General features: G+C 45.7%; 1 protein-coding gene across 1 annotated transcript; it reads left to right on the top strand.

Annotated features, from left to right (window-relative positions):
- The first annotated feature begins 32 nt into the window (after positions 1-32).
- nup133 (nucleoporin 133) lies at positions 33-16298 on the top strand. The gene is made up of 26 exons (XM_023824924.2): positions 33-372; positions 483-598; positions 1064-1167; positions 2085-2189; positions 2319-2450; positions 3705-3875; positions 5430-5585; positions 5717-5787; positions 5879-6026; positions 6166-6316; positions 6523-6680; positions 6913-7004; positions 7719-7882; positions 8197-8291; positions 8542-8766; positions 8860-8982; positions 10954-11053; positions 11262-11513; positions 11792-11925; positions 13844-14002; positions 14290-14425; positions 14830-14948; positions 15422-15502; positions 15685-15749; positions 15879-15967; positions 16076-16298. The coding sequence occupies exons 1-26, from the start codon at positions 242-244 to the stop codon at positions 16210-16212; spliced, it is 3414 nt and encodes a 1137-aa protein (XP_023680692.2). The 5' UTR covers positions 33-241; the 3' UTR covers positions 16213-16298.
- The last annotated feature ends 90 nt before the right edge of the window (positions 16299-16388 follow it).

The following is a 16388-nucleotide window of genomic DNA, read 5'->3' as shown; positions in this document are numbered from 1 at the left end:
GAACGATCCTGCGACCTGCCGATATCCCGCTATGTCTGCTTCGAAGTGAGCGACGGGTTTGGCAGCGGCTAACTGGCGGCTTCTTTGGCGGAAGTGATGTCACAGGCGCGACAAACCTGCGCGCCTCCACAGCGCGCTTTGAATCGAGAGGTTGCTTTCACATGCTTGGCAGTTCAAAACAGGCATTAATTCAATGTAACCATAAAAAAACTATTGGTATCTTGGTTGGAAAAGCTGCACGATGTATTCTCCGCGATCCACTCCTGCTTCAGTCCGCAGGCCAGCCGCTCGGACAGCCGGGAGGAAGAGTCTTGCCGCTACCCCGACTGGAATTCTCTTCTCTCCGGCTCGGAGGAGTTCATTGTCAGCCAGGTAGCGGACTACCTGAAGTCACCCCTGTGTGTTTATTAGGCGCTGTACGCTGTCCGATCGTCGACGGGTAGGCCGTTTGTCAGCCTCTTTCGTTTCTTCTTCCTTTCCAGAGGGACTCCCATAAGGGTGCAGAGTCAGACGGCCGCCGAGTCATTGAATTTTGATGTACAAACGTTTGGCTCCTCGCTGCCTGTCAAAGTGATGGAGGCTTTAACTGTGGCCGAAGGTATGTGGTTATTGTAATGGATTAGCGCATCATAGTAGTGACTTGCAGTTAAGCACGCGCACAAGGTGATTTTAACATGACATTCACTATTTGGCGACTTTATTATACCCGTTTTGTCTCGTACTTTTTCCTGCGTAGGGGTAACTCGATTTACGGTTATTTGTTGACATACAGTACCTATGCAATTCAGTTCAAATTGAAATACAATGATTTTTTCTTATGGCTTACAGCCTTTTGTTTTATTTTGAAGTGGCAAGATAAAACCTAACTGTGATATTAATGATCTGTGAAAAAAATTCACCCCCTAAATTTTGCAGAATTTCTGAGATGTAAACCTTGTCAGTTTTATATACAGTTATATATGTAATACTGAACAGGGTGTTTTATACAAGTCACTTGTGCATAACTAATCTTGGTATCTAATAGAGTAAGGAGGGTATTCATGTGTAGATGCTGTTTCACCAGCTGATGCCCAGATCTCCGTGAAGGTGGAGGAGAGCGGCTGGGCTTGGATGGTGTGTGGGGAGCGGCTCATTGTTTGGAAGATTGGTCAGACTGCGGTGGCCAAGGTAAAGTATTTTTGGGGTTTAATGGTGCGTGTAACATCTGCACACACGGTGAGATTGCAGTTACTGATTTTTATATATGTAATTACAGACAAGGAATGCAAAGTGCTATTCCATTTTAATCCAACAAGTGGCTTTTGTATCGCCATTCTTGACTATGAAGAAATTTGGCATGTGAATTACACATACCTTCTGTAGCTAAGAAATACTTTTTGTTTATTAAAAACATCCCTTTTAGGTCTGGTACCTTTTCTACACCGTGGGTAGGAAAAATGATAATTCATGAGCTGTAACTTTTTTTGCCATGCCAGCTGCATGACCCTGCTATTGTTCATTGGACGGCTCAGAAGGAATGCTTTTTCTCCATTGTTTGGTCAAATTAAACTTTTATCTAAGTTTCCTTTTACAAGGTCAGATCATCTTGTGAACTTTACTTGTTTACTACTTTTGATTATGGAAAAATGGGCTTAGTCTGGGTTTGAGGGACTGGTCATGCCATTTGGAAGCTGTGCTGGAGAGTTTTTTTCTATTGTCTCAATTGTCTCATAAGAGCACAAGAGAAACGTTATTCCATGTATGTCATCCAAAGATTCATTGTACACGACAATAGCCAAAAAGGATTTAAGGTACCACAGTTTAAATGGCCTTCATATTCGTTCACTTACATTTTGCCCAGACTACCTTAAATCTGACAAGTTACCCCGATAAGCCAGTAACCCCGCTTCATAGTACAGGCCCCTGGTGTAATGTGGTCTGTGAACTTGACCAGTGCTATAAATATCAGACGTGAATCGGTGACATATGGCTGATACCCGATCTGTCTAATAGGTATGGATCGGTGCACCGCTAGGTTTAATTGTGATTTATCTTCTGATGTCATGCACTTCCCCTTCAGTGACATTTATAACCTCTTTCTCCAGCTGTCTGTATGTAAAGAGCTCCAGTTGTCGCCCAGTGAGTTGGCGTACTCTGCAGACCTCGTCGCCATATCGTCTGCGATGCCACTGGAAACAGCCCCAGTTCAGGTGGGGTTACCAGCCACATCCCGAAAAGCGGATCCTTCCAGACGTCTGCTGTCATTTTCACTTGTTGCCCGTTGTATCGTTCATCCCAGTGGGGTGAAAATAATTGGCTGTCTGTTTGCCTTTGTGCAGTTGATTTCGGTGATGGCCGTGTCTCCTGAGGGAACTGTGCGCTTCTGGCCCAACCTGGCCCACGAGGGCACCTTCATCGAGGCTGTGGCAGACGTGGGTGGCAACTTCTGCAACTTCCTTACAGCTGTCAAGGTAACGTGAAGGTCTACATTTCAAGGCGCTGGGTGTCCTACACATCCTGGTAAATTTAAATGGCCCAGGTCTGGAAAATGCATGTGAAATGAGAGCTGAAGGTCCCTGAAACCCAACAGCAAATTAATTAGTGGAATCAATGGGCAATATGCCCCTCCCCCAACACACATGGATTACATTTAATGGTAAATGGGCTGCTTATCATCTACTTTATCTTTAAACCTTTTTAAAGTTTGTGGTAAAAGCTTGCAAGTATTTTTTAGGGACCGATCATCAGAGGTGGCAATTTCAGGTCCAGTAAGTAAAAATCTAGACCATGATTTAAAGCGGATCCTTCCAACCAACCAGTTGAGTACTCTGAGACTATGACTCTTTATGCTCAACTGGTTGGTTGAAAGTAAATCATTTTAACTTTCTGGACCTGAAATTGCCACCTCTGCCGATTATCCATTTTTAGGTGAAATAATGCTATCCAGGTGTTAGACCAGGGGTCACCAACTCCGGTCCTGGAGGGCTACTATCCAGTAAGTTTTCTATCCTACCTGGCTTCTGATGAGCCACACCTGCTCCTGGTATTTACCTGAGAACTAGTGCAGCTCATCAGAAGCCAGGTAGGATACTAAACCTACTGGATAGTAGCCCTCCAGGACCGTAGTTGGTGACCCCTGTGTTAGACTGTCTGTCATGCAGGTATTTAAGTGAGTTTGAAGTACATGCTCCCCAACCTGACCTGGGGGGAATTCTACTAAGCAGGATTTCTTGCTTAGCCAGATAATTTGTTGGATTTAAGGTATTGTGACCTAATTGTAAGTGAACAAAGATAATGTCCATTTAGCCCAGACTACCTTAAATCCAACAAGGTATCGACTGAGCAAGAAATCCTGCTTTGTGCCATTCCCCCCTGATGCCTGTGTTTTATGTTGACATGTCATTATTCTCTTTGCTTACTGGCGTTTTCTGGAAATCTATACCAAATGTTATGCTCATTCCACAAAAGCGTATTACTTGAAATGTGGCCACCTGGAACACATCAGTTTCGATCGAAAAAGTAAAAATGGAAAGATCAAGGAACTTTCCTTTTGAACTTTATTTTTGTTGTATCTCTGAAGGGAAGGTGTCATGATCTGATGGATGTGTAGTTCAGTGTCAGATGTGACACAGAAAGTGTCAGTTGTGATAGTTGCGGGATGTGTTCTTCAGACGCTGCTTGCTGTCCTCTCTCGAATATCTCTGGAAGGTTCTCTGTCGTCCTAGGGGAACAGCTTCGTCTTGTCGTCCTACAAAAGCCAGCTTCTGCGTCTGACTGTGGATACCTCTGGGAGGCTCCAGCAGAGGGCGCTGCAGCAAGGACATGGTGTTCTGTCTGGTATCGGCAGGCGGATGTCCTCCCTCTTCGGTATTCTAGCGCCTCCTGCTGATTCCATTGTAAGTCTTTACACTGAAGATGGTGCCCGGTCCATCTTTACCTCTGCACATTTTTCTTGAAGTACAGATTTGAAACAAAACCTTAAGTTTTAAAATTGTTTTATGTCTATAGTTAAGTGTTAAGTCTGTATTTTGTGAAATTTTTAGTTAAGTGAATCTGACAGAAATCCCAATCAGGATAAAGCTGTGATCGAGCGAAATGAGAAAATGTATTTGTTTAAAATTTACACAAAAAAGTATGATCTCGAGAGCATGATTGAAGGTAGACCTGAATATTTACTGCATTAGTTAAAAAGGCAGTGGAATGCAATGTAGATGAATGTGCTGTTTAAAAATTGCACCGAAATTACAGTATAAGACCAGTCAGAAAACACACAATTCTGCCAGACCAAACACACAAAGTTGTGTATGATGACAGTCCTAGAGGGCCTTTGATTGGATGATCTGTTTGATTGATTTGATTGGTTGGATTGGTATGGTACTGTCACCTGGCCTTGACTCATTTCCTTCATGTTCTGACGTTTCCTCCTGCTGTCCAAAGAGTTGCTGTGATTGTGAGCTGGGAGCCCAGTGTCTGTCTTCTTGGCTGCTCCTAGCCCTCGTCATTCCCTGTACTTCCTTGGACAGAAGATGGATTGAAACTCCGAATTTTGAATCCGCTCATTTAATTTAACTCCTTTTTGGGGGTCATGCTTCTGAAAATCCATCCATCCATCCATCCATCCATTATTTCCCGCTGAATCCGAGGTCGGGTCGCGGCGGCAGCAGTCTCAGCAGGGAGACCCAGACTTCCCTCTCCCCGGCCACTTCCTCCAGCTCCTCTGGGGGGAATCCCGAGGCGTTCCCAGGCCAGCCGAGAGACATAGTCCCTCCAGCGTGTCCTGGGTCTTCCCCGGGGCCTCCTCCCAGTGGGACATGCCTGGAACACCTCACCAGGGAGGCATCCTAAGCTGATGCCCGAGCCACCTCATCTGGCTCCTCTCAATTAAAGCAACCCATTCCCTCCCGAATGAATGAGCTCCTCACCCTATCTCTAAGGGAGAGCCCGGCCACCCTGCGGAGGAAACCCATTTCGGCCGCTTGCACTCGCAATCTCGTTCTTTCGGTCACTACCCACAGCTCGTGACCATAGGTGAGGGTAGGAACGTAGATCGACTGGTAAATCGAGAGCTTTGCCTTTTGGCTCAGCTCCTTCTTCACCATGACAGACCGATGCAGCGCCCGCATCACTGCGGACGCCGCACCGATCCGCCTGTCGATCTCCTGCTCCATCGTCCCCTCACTCGTGAACAAGACCCCGAGATACTTAAACTCCTCCTCTTGGGGGAGGACCCCATCCCCGACCCGGAGAGAGCATTCTACCCTTTTCCGGCTGAGGACCATGGTTTCGGATCTGGAGGTGCTGATTCTCATCCCAGCCGCTTCACACTCGGCTGCGAACTTCTGAAAATGTTCTGGCTAATTGATTTTGAACACGAAGGCAGAATGTGACCTTTCCCTACAGTATTGTCCAAGCTGTCGCGTTACCCGACTCCACGTCCGCTTCCTCCGCAGTTACACAGCCTTCTCTGGGTGCGGGCCACTTGCCAGCTCTACACTTTGAGTAGCTGCTCCCTCAGCAAGTGGGAGGTGGAGGAAAGCTCCGAACACCAAGTGCTCAGCTGGGACATCAACAAGAACGTGACGGAGAGCATCAGAGACGCCGTCTGGGTTCGTTCCCTCAGCTCCTCATCCCACTTTCGTCTGTCATCTTAAAGTTTCTCGTCCTGACGCACGTCAGAGCAGAATTTGTTTAGGTGAATTTTTTGGTCTTGCCAATTGTAACTTTTTTTTTTTTTCAGGGCTCAGAAAGCAACTATGAAGAAATTAAGGAGGGCGTTAGGGTGACGTACCTGGACATGCAGCTTGGCCTGTGAGTACGAGGAGCAGCCTTCCGTCTTCCTCCCGCTTCTCCATGGAGGTCTGGAGCCTCCCCCCACATGTGAATGTACCCGTGTGTGCAGGGATGGCTTGGTGGTCCTGGCTGCCGCGTGGCACCCATCTGACACCCCCTGCCTGGTCTATTACTGCCTGCTCACCCTGCCGGACAGTGACCCCATCATGACAGAACCGCTTTCTGTGGAGGTCACCAAATACAATCCCCCCTTTCAGGTTAGTGCTGATCCAGGTACCCTCTCCAGAGGGTGGTGCTGCTGTGCCCATCCTTTCCATGGTGTGATGGATGTGAGGCTCTCTGCAGTAAAGGCCAAGTGCCCGTCTGCCTTAAACCCCCCCCCCTTCCCCCCCGCAGGGTGAAGAGGAGCTGCAGGCCATGCGCTTCCTGCTCCCGCCCTCCCCCACCATGGCTGCGTATCTCTACAGGGACGACCTGATCTACGCCTGCTCCTCTGGCACTGGGCGGGGCAGCCTGCCCGAGGAGAGGATCCCCTTCAGCTCTGCCGGTGAGGGAGGCTCAGCTCTCTGTGTCCCCGTCTCTCTCTCTCTGTCCCCGTCTCTCTCGTCTCTCTCTCTCTGTCCTCGTCTCTCCCGTCTCTCTCTCTGTCCCTGTGTCCCCATCTGTGGTTGTTACAGTAATTGTGGATTAGGCTTTTGCCCATAGATTTAAGTGGTCGGCCGTGTTTGTTCCCGACTCCCCGTGCCCCTGCAGGAGATCGCATCCTGGGCGCGGGCTGCTGTGCCAGCTTGCCCGTCTTCTTCTCCCAGAACAGCGGCCTGGTGGCCGTGGTGGCCCAGGAAGGCGCGTCTATGCTCCCTGAGACGATGGAGGACTCGTTGTCCTCCTCCGTGGCTGGGATTGCACCGGAGGTGGGTTCCTGACCCTTCCTGTCGCTCTGCGGCCCTGCGGATGCTCCCATGCCAGCCCTATAAGGCGAAGAATGGCCCAACGACCAGTAAATTCCTACAGATAATGTGTCAAATGCCCAGCCCTGCTTTAAATCATGTAAAGACTGACAGATTCTGCTATTGACAGCCATTCGTTTAAGCATCATATCCCAGTCCTTATTAAACACTCCTCTTGCTTTTCCCCCAATTTAAGGGAGGGGCTGCTGAAGGTTCCTTGAGGATGGAGACGATTGCTCAGGAGGACAAAACCAAACTGCTAAAGGCGGCTTTCCTTCAGTTTTGCCGGTAGGATGTGCACAGTGTAGATACGTACAGCGAGGTCCTAATGGTGAATGAGTTGACATAATCACTTGCTCTCCACTATGGAAAATGGCAGATTGTCCATTGCAATCATCTCCATTATTTTAGTAGTTATGTCTTTAGCTCTGGTGCTACTAAGTTTTAATATTGATATATCTGATAGTTTAAATATCGGCTGGAATTATTGGCCAAGATTGATTTTTAAAGAACGTGGGATTGAGAAACCTCAAAATATTTTGCGTGCCTTGGATAGCAAGGGTATTTTGGAAAGGTGTTTCCTAGACTCCATGGTCTACCGATGACAGTTTTGCATCATGAGTGAATTACTCTGTATGGAGTTGATGAAGTCGGTGTCGTCACACACGCTGCTGAAAAACTGCAGACTGGTATAGTGTTGGTTAGCTGCTGGTATAGCTGGTGGACCAGTATAGCTGTTCTGCCTGCACATGAAACTGGTCCACCAGCAATATTTCATTAAAGATGCTTTAATGATTAATGATTCATGATTAATTGATTCTTTTTTTTTCTGAGAAATACTATGGGAAAATCGAATCATGAATCCAGTATCATGAATTGTAACATGCCTACTTGCGTTCCTCTGTGCTGTGGTTTTCATGAAGCATTACACCCTCTGCCTGTCACCAGCTGTGACCCCTGTACCCGCCCCCCCATCCTGATACGGTGTGTATCATTCCCCAGGAAAGACCTGCTGAGCTCCCAGACGATGACTGATGAGCTTTTCCCCGCTGATGGCGATGGGGAGGGCGACGCCGAGCTGGATGGGGTCGTCATGCAGATCGATCTCGACCTGGTGGACGACTACCCCGCCTCTGACCCCCGCTGGGCCGAGTCCGTCCCTGATGGTGAGGGAAGTCAGCCATTTCAGTGCAGTACCCACCCAGTCCTCAGGGGGGCAGCACACCACAACCTGCTGATGATCAAGCTCCCATATTCTGTAGTGTTAAGATTTATTTGACTATATTAGAAACACAAAACCTTGTGGAAACACACAAAATGTGTATTTTAACACAGCTTACTGAAGTTGGGTACTTTTTAAAAAGTTTGTGAATTGATGATTAGATACTTTCACCCCCCCCCCCCCTTAAATTCCAATGAGGTGTCAAAGTGTCTCACGTTCACCGTTTCTGTACTAATGTTATTAACCCTTTACGTGCAGAGAGTGCAGGATTGACGCTCACATCCCTGATTGTCCTTCACCAGTTGGAGGATAAGATGAAAGCTCACTGCTTCTTCATGGACTTCCTCCAGCAGGTATGAAGGTTTTGGCTTCTATCTACTGCAGTATTGCTCTTAAAAAAAGGTGTTTGTTCCTGTTATCTGTGTCTCTTTGTGTAGGGAGAATTGTGCCAGGGGTGTAATTGGAAATTCTGGGCCCCCTGATAAAATTTCACCTTGCCTTCTCACCCCCTCCGGACTCCCCTGGATAGCGCCCGACCCCCCCCCCCCCCCCCGCCCTTTCCTCTGTGACTATTTCCGTGCCTGAATGCCTTTTCCGCACCAGGTGTCTCTCCTGGAGCGCCTGACCTCGGTGACGGTTCGCTCCGTGCCCATGGCCACACGCCTCCTCCTGTGCGAGCACGCCGAGAAGCTCTCCGCCGCCATCGTGCTCAAGAACTACCACACCAAGCTGCCCGCGCTGGTCAACGCCGCCATCTGCAGCACGCTGAGGAAGAGCGGCACCCCCGTGCCGGCCAGCCTGACCGCAGCCGATGTGTTCTTCAGAGAGGTGGGGGGGCGTCGCCTTGCACACCCAATGCCGTTTTTTAAAACCCTGCTGTAAATATACAGGATGTCTGTGTGCGTGTGGGTCCGTTGGCAGGTGTCTCAGGTCTCCTCGATCTTCGAGAGCCTTCTGGAGGAGGAGGAGAGGACACTGAGGGAGTACCCCGTCGACTCCGTGGAGTGGGCGGAGGTCGTGGTCAACGTCAACAACATCATCAAGGTACACGGCAGCTCGTGTCAGGGATCGCCGACTCCATGTGTGGAAAAGGTTCACAACACAGTTCTCTTCTGAAAATGTTTGTCCCCGTCTCCCACCATAAGAAAAAGCCTCCCACACACGGCAGTAATCTGCCCGTCATTCGTGGCTTAACGCTTCTGCTGAATTCGGCACTTGCCCGAAAGCTGTCGATATTTGTATTCATTTTTTTTCTCTTGCTCTTCTGTTGTGATGAAAAACAACGCAGGCATTAAGCTTATCAGATCAAAAACTGTCTATAGTCTGGAAAGTGACCCTAGGTAATTTTGTTTAAAAAAAAAATAATAAAAAATTCTACCTAAGTTTTATAAATAGGTAAGACAACACCAGTTTGTTTTTTGCTTTATGAGAATACACACGGGGTGCTGGTCTTGTGAACACAGTAACCCTACACTCTCTTTTTCAAACTTTGCAGACATGTTTTATGAGTGACACACTGGTACTGATCAGATTTTGAGAGAAATTGCACCAAAATTAAAGCAACCCTGAATAGTGTTAACAAAGAGAATGCCAGCCTCAGACACATGATCTTGTTACTGCGATAACTCAAAAAGTGTTTGACAGATCTTTGTCAGCCTTTGTAGGCAGATTGTATAAGTGAATGTCTGGACCTCTTCTTATTTTCAAATTGCATCAAAACTAAAGTAACACCACTGCAGCAAAGGAAAGAGTTACTGATGAATACACTTGTTCAGATGAACAGGGTAATTTGATATTATTGCACTGTTTAATCTCGTGCTGCTACTATCTATTAATATGTCGACTTACCAATTGCTTAATTAATCAAAACGATTAATTTTCCTCCAGAAAATCGCATTGACGGCAACAAACTGTTATTGTAGGACTTTCGATAACGGGCACCAGCGTTTTGGTGTTATACGGACTTTACTTACGCCCAAAGGTTAGCAAACTGTATTATGGTTATTAAAATCGGTTAGCGGAGCATGCTACATGCAACAGTTTTGTTTTACCATGAATGCAATAAGCACTGAAGTCGCGATGAAGAAAGGGACAGCTCAGCAGCCACAACATCTTCTGAAAGAGGAGATATTATGGTTAAACAAGGTAGAAAAAAAATACCACTGGTCCCAATGAGCTCAACGCACACAAACACACACCAGCACTGTCAATCAAAGTAGAATAAGCCCAGATTCTAGCCTAAGCATTTTCACAAACACTTACTCAATGGAAATTCTAAGGTGGCAGCAGGCAGACAATTTCAAGACTTTGATAATGAGTGTTTTTAGCAGTTACAATGACAAAAGGTATTAAAAAGTTCCTCGTACTAATGGTAATTTAATAAGCATGAATAGAGAGCACTTATGGTGGTTTTGCCTTTTCTGGCGGTCTAGAATAGCTCCTGTGTGTTTCCTGTTCATTTGCTCATGCGTAGCACTAGTGCGGCTGTGGTGCGCCATCAAAACTTTGCACAGTGTACAAGCCACCTTTTTGTTTTGTGATAATTTGAAATACTCCCATATACTGTATATGCAGTGATATTGAAGGAACGCTATAACAAACTGACTCGTTTTCCAAATTAAAAAGGTAATTTCATTAAAATATATAAATATGTATACGTACGTACATACATACGTTCATACATTCATACATACATACATACATGTATGTATGTATGTATAAAGACTTTTCTCTCAGCAGATTTTAGAAGTAGCAGTCTGGTAGCTGGTCAGTGAAGTTCATCGTGGAGAACTTTGTCAAAATGTATTATTTAGCCGCAGTCCTAGTCTGTGCTGACAGCTGTCTGCTGCCTAAATAAATGTAGGTTACAGAACTACAGGACCTGGCTCTGTTGGAAACATTTTAAGTCATAAACTTAAAATCAAATGGATTTTCGGAAATATTTTTTTATAGTGGAATGGCATTTTAGAAGGAAGCCGAAACTTAGCTGGATCTGATGATCTCCTCCCTGATCAGGACATGCTTCAAGCTGCTACCAGCTACAGAGAAACCAAAGCCTCTCTGTACCGAGGCCCAGAAGACGGCAGATCTGAGCCGGAGTACATTCCCTGGACAGGTAGGGCATGTGCCGGGTATCTGCTGAGGATCATAACCGCTGTGTTTCTCTGTGGGGTGTGTCCTTTGTTTACAGCACCAGCATCCAACATTCAGACCTGTTTAGTTCTCTTGAACGTTCCTGTCCATACTGAGGGTGTTTCTCGCTCTTGTTTCCTCTCCCGAAAGCCATCCTTTAATTCTCTCCATCCTTTTGATTTCGTTCTCAGCCTCCAGTGGTCCTGGGGGTGTGCGGACGGTTCTCGCCCAGCAGCACGAGGTAGTAGTGAAGACGGTGTACCCGCATGTGGACACGCAGCTGCGCAGCACCTTGAATGAGCAGCTGGTGGCGCTGCTCGATTCTTACCTGGGCACCTACGTGGCCCAGCTGACCTCACTGAACCGGGCCAGCCAGCAGGAGCGATACAGGAGCTTGGAGATGGAGTACATGCAGAAACGGGCCGAGCTGCTGACGCCGCTCTGTAAGTCTCCCCTTCGGTGCCTCAAACACTCTCAATCTCCCATCGAGTTTATATTTTATATCTTTACATTTTATTTTACTCCATTTCATTCTTATCTTCTTATTTTTATTTTTGTATTCTATTTTATTGTTAATAGGTTGGGCACTGCAAATACATTTCACTGCATGTCGTACTCTGTGTGATTGTGTATGTGACGAATAAAGACACTGGACGTTTGGACCCTGTAGCTGGCACTGGAGCTGATGGTCAGATCTCTTTCCTGTTCTGTCTCGCCTCAGTGGAGTTGGGTCAGTACCAGTGGGTGGCAGTCCTAGCAGAGAAGTACTGCGACTTCGACATCCTGGTGCAGATGTGCGAGCAGACTGACAACCAGAGCCGGCTACAGCGCTACATGACCAAGTTCGCAGACCAGGTACGCTGCCTTCACGCCATATTTAAACAATAAAGATGACCACAAGCTGTTTTTTCTTGTACCTAGTGTATAGTTATTTCCAGCACTTAGCAGACTAGCTATTGAAAGCGGTTTCATGCTGACGATATATTCGCAATTTCATTCAATGTCGATAAATGGCTTATTTCTTGTGGCGGCAGTCTGATTTCGGAAGTGTGGCTTTTGATTGGCAGGTGTAAAGTAATATGGCTGCTCAAGCCAGTTACTGGAAACATTCAACATGAATGTGTAATCTCTGTGTCAGCAAGCTGAATTTAAATTTCTTAGTTTTATATAGTAGTGCTTGAAAGTTAGTGAACCCTTCAGAAGTCTCCATATTCCTGTATAAATATGACTTAAAACATCACAAGATTTTCACACGTCCTAAAAGTAGGTGAACACAGTTGACCAAATGAGACAAAAATATCATACTTGGCCATTTATTTATTGAGGAAAATGATCCAGTGACACAAATCTGTGAGTGGCAAAAGTATGTGAACCTTTGCTTTTAGTTTTAGGTGTGACTCCCTTATACAGCAATAACTACATATAAAAGTTCCAGTAGATCTTGATCAGTCCTGCACATCGACTTGGAGGGATTTTAGCCCATTCCTCCATACAGAATTGCCTTAACTCAGGGCTGTTGCTGGGTTTTCTCAAATGAACTACAGGTCCTTCCACAACATTTCTATTGGGTTAAGATCAGGACTTGGTGATTCCAAAATCTTTATTTTGTTCTTTTCCAACCAGTGAAAACCTGATGATGTTTTTAGTAGGGCTGTCATTATCGATTATTTCAATAATTGAGCAATTTACCAATTAATCTGATGATTCAAATAATCATTTATATATAATATAGTATATATTGTATTGTATAATATGATATGATGTATAATATAATATAATTAGTGCTAAGCAGGAATCAACCAACCACTGCAGGGTGCACACTGAATGACACATATGGTCAGTTTAAGCACACTAGTTCATTTAGGTTGCATATTTTTGGACAGTGGAAGGAAACCAGAGGATCCTCAGAAAAGCCACCATGCAGAGTGATCATGCAAACTCCACACACACAGTGGTGATGTGCGCCGACACCACGACCCACCACGCCATTCTGCCGCCCTGACAGGCCTGCACGATGTGCGATGTTAATATCAACATGGCATTTCATGCACATGCGACTGTCACATCTCATGGGCCGCGATATTCTGCTGGCTTCAAGCTTCAATAAGCTGCACTAAAACTTTTTTTTTTAATTAGTCACCAAAAACCAAACTTAGTAAGCTTTATTTCATTCTAATGATGGTTCCTTTTCAAAATTATCTAGATTATGTAAAAATAAATAGATTGATGTGGCTAAGTGACGGGGCTCATCTTCGTTTTAGCAGCAATTATTTTGACATACAGGAATCAGAAAGTAAATTAAGCAAAATAATTTAAGTCAACGCGATGACAAAGACAGGCTAAGCTACTCTGCGAGGCCAAATGGCATATATATATATATCTGTGGTTAACCTCACGTTATTTTCCTGAATGTTGTCTTTTAAGATATACTTGTATTGCAGTCATTCTGTGGTGATATTTAAGTTCTGCTTTGCAATACTTACAGACGACTGCATTTTCATTCACTTTTAATGTGAATTAAATTATCTAGACCCTCATACGCACGTCTTCCTTCATTCCTTCCATATTGCCGAGAACGAGAAGGAAAATTTCAATCGATGCTTTTTAGTAATCGAGTTTAATCGGGTATTCCTGACAGCTCTAGTTTTAAGTCATATTTATGCAAGAATATGGAAAATTCTGAAGGGTTCACTAACTTTCAGGCACCACTGTACATTTTACTCATTCTGTTTGCTCCTTGTGTCACTGACTTGCTGTTCATTCTGTTTCGCAGAACTTTGCAGATTTTCTCTTCCGCTGGTACATGGAAAAGGGCAAACGGGGGAAGTTGCTGTCGCAGCCCGTGGCTCAGCACCAGCAGCTGGCGAGTTTCCTGCAGGCCCATGAGCACCTTAGCTGGCTGCACGAGATCAACATCGACGACTTCCAGAAGGTAGGTCTGCACCATGCACAGCCGGTCAACCTACGGTACTGCGCAGAAACACTGTCCAGAAAGAAGCTCAGCTCAACCTGTCATTATCGATTAACGTTCTGAGTGTTTTGTTCTTTCTGAAGGTCTTTTGGAGAGAGACTCTGTCAGCTGCCTTGCTGTGTAAATGGTCAAATCTCTCCTTACTGTAGGACCTTCTGACAGCCGGCCCTGCTGGACCTTCTGCTGCCTGCTAGGCCTGTAACATGCAGCAGTCTGGCTGCTAATGAAGTCCTCTCTCTCCCCTGTAGGCTCACCGCACTCTGTATGGACTCGCCAATGCAGAGACGCGATACTTTGCCAAAAAGAAGACCCTGCTGGCCCTCAGCAAGCTCGCAGCCCTCACCTCCGATTATTCAGAGGCAGTGTTACAGCGAAAGTTGGATGGTAAGTTGGAACAACAATTCACTTAATTTAAATTCCAGAAAGAGTTTGCATATCCTAACTCAGAAATGCATGCGCAGCTCATCCATAAAGCAGGTGTAAATTGTGAACCCTTTTCCCCTTGTAGGTAAACACAAGCTTTTTTCCACTGCACTGTCGCCCCCTAGCTAATGCATGACATGCCTGCAGTGTGTAGCTTATCCAGTGCGTCACACTGATGCTGCTTCTCCCCGTGCTGTCGCCCCCTAGCTAATGCCTGACATGCCTGCAGTGTGTAGCTTATCCAGTGCGTCACGCTAACACTGCGTCTCCCCACACTGTCGCCCCCTAGCTAATGCCAGTGTGCCAGTGATGGTGCAGTGTATAGCTTATTCAGTACAGCACGCTAACGCCATGTCTCCCTGCAGATATGGTGGAGCAGGAGCGCTTCCTTCTCCACCAGGAGACTCTGCCCAAGCAGCTGCTGGAGGAGAAGCGGCTCAATCCGGACACCATGCCGTTGCTGAGCCCCCACAACCTCGTCAGCGTGAGCATCGGGCTCCCAGCCCCCCCCCCCTTAGGACGCTCCACTTCTGCCATCTCTTACTGTTAAAACGCTGATGTATCTGCCATCATCTATAGGGTGCTGGACCCTCACACATGATATCAGAGCAGTGAGCTGTGATGCAAAAGTAGTTGTTGTAGTTTTCTCAGGCAGTTGCAGTATGTGCTTACAATACATTTACATTACATTCACATTTTAGAATTTGATTTGTTTAGCAGATGCTTCTCCAAAGCTGCGTATAATGTAATGTTGTTATAATGCGCTATACAAAAATAAATTTGTTGTTGTTTGTTTGTCGTATATATTTTTTTGAGAAAGCACGGTCAGGAGAAGCAGAGCTGCCCTTGGCATCATACACTTAATGAGCTATTTTGCATATCTTTTGATATATAGAGTACTGCATGTTTCTTAGAACCATGAAAAGTGCCAGACTAATCTGAGCCTTCTTTCCGTAGCTGTATATCTGTGATGACAACAGGAGAGCTAATGAGTACGACTTCAAGAAGGCCCTGGATCTGCTGGACTACATCGACAAGGTAGCGCTCTGACCGGGATCTCAGTCTCGGGCTTGTTTCCTCTGAGGATTTTTTTTTTTGTTTATTTATGGGTAGCTTGTCAAATAATTGTGATTAAATAGGAACGGGTGTGTGATTAATCTGCAATGCACCTCTGTATGTTCCACAGTAGATGTATACATGGAACATTGTCTTTATTGCAGGATGATGCAGTGGACATTCAGAGCCTGAAGTGTGAAATCTTCTGCAAGGCTCTGAAGAGGGACGAGTATGTCTTTGTTATCTAAATGGACTGTATAGATGTGTGGTTATTTACATGTCAGCCACATGTAAAAGAGGATGGAGGACAGTTCTGTTAGTACTACCCTCTGATCCTTTTTTGGCCCATTCTGCATAGATGGTCCTCTGTTGACGGGGCTGATGACCCAGTAGAAGCAGCCAAAGACAGTATCTTTGTGAAGGTTCTGCAGAAGCTTATTCAGGAAGGTAAGGGCAGCTGTGCTAATTCATATGGGTTTTCCACAATTCTAAATTCTTTTGTGTTAATAAAAATAAGCTGTGCTTTAGCAGTAATTTTTCCCTGTCTCCTCCAAGGTGTTCCTCTACAGGGTTATCTTCCTGACGTCCAAGATCTGCTTCAGGCTGAGGAGCTGGAGGGGTTGAGGTCCAAACCCTATTTTGAGTTCCTTCTGCGTGCAAACTATGAACATTATCTTCAGGTTCAAATGTAATATGACCCACGAAACATTTATCTGATCCTTCATTTATATGTTTTTTAAATTAAAATAGTTGAATAATAAAGAGCCCTTTTTCCAAATGATTCTCCCCAGCCTGCTTTGTCACACCTAAACAATGTAGTTAAAAACGGTCTACTTGGAGCTAGAGGTGCACTGATCCGATATTTGGG

Source organism: Paramormyrops kingsleyae, chromosome 20 (assembly GCF_048594095.1).
Source record: "Paramormyrops kingsleyae isolate MSU_618 chromosome 20, PKINGS_0.4, whole genome shotgun sequence".
Taxonomy (NCBI): Eukaryota; Metazoa; Chordata; class Actinopteri; order Osteoglossiformes; family Mormyridae; genus Paramormyrops; species Paramormyrops kingsleyae.
This window is presented reverse-complemented; position numbering and strand designations above follow the sequence as displayed.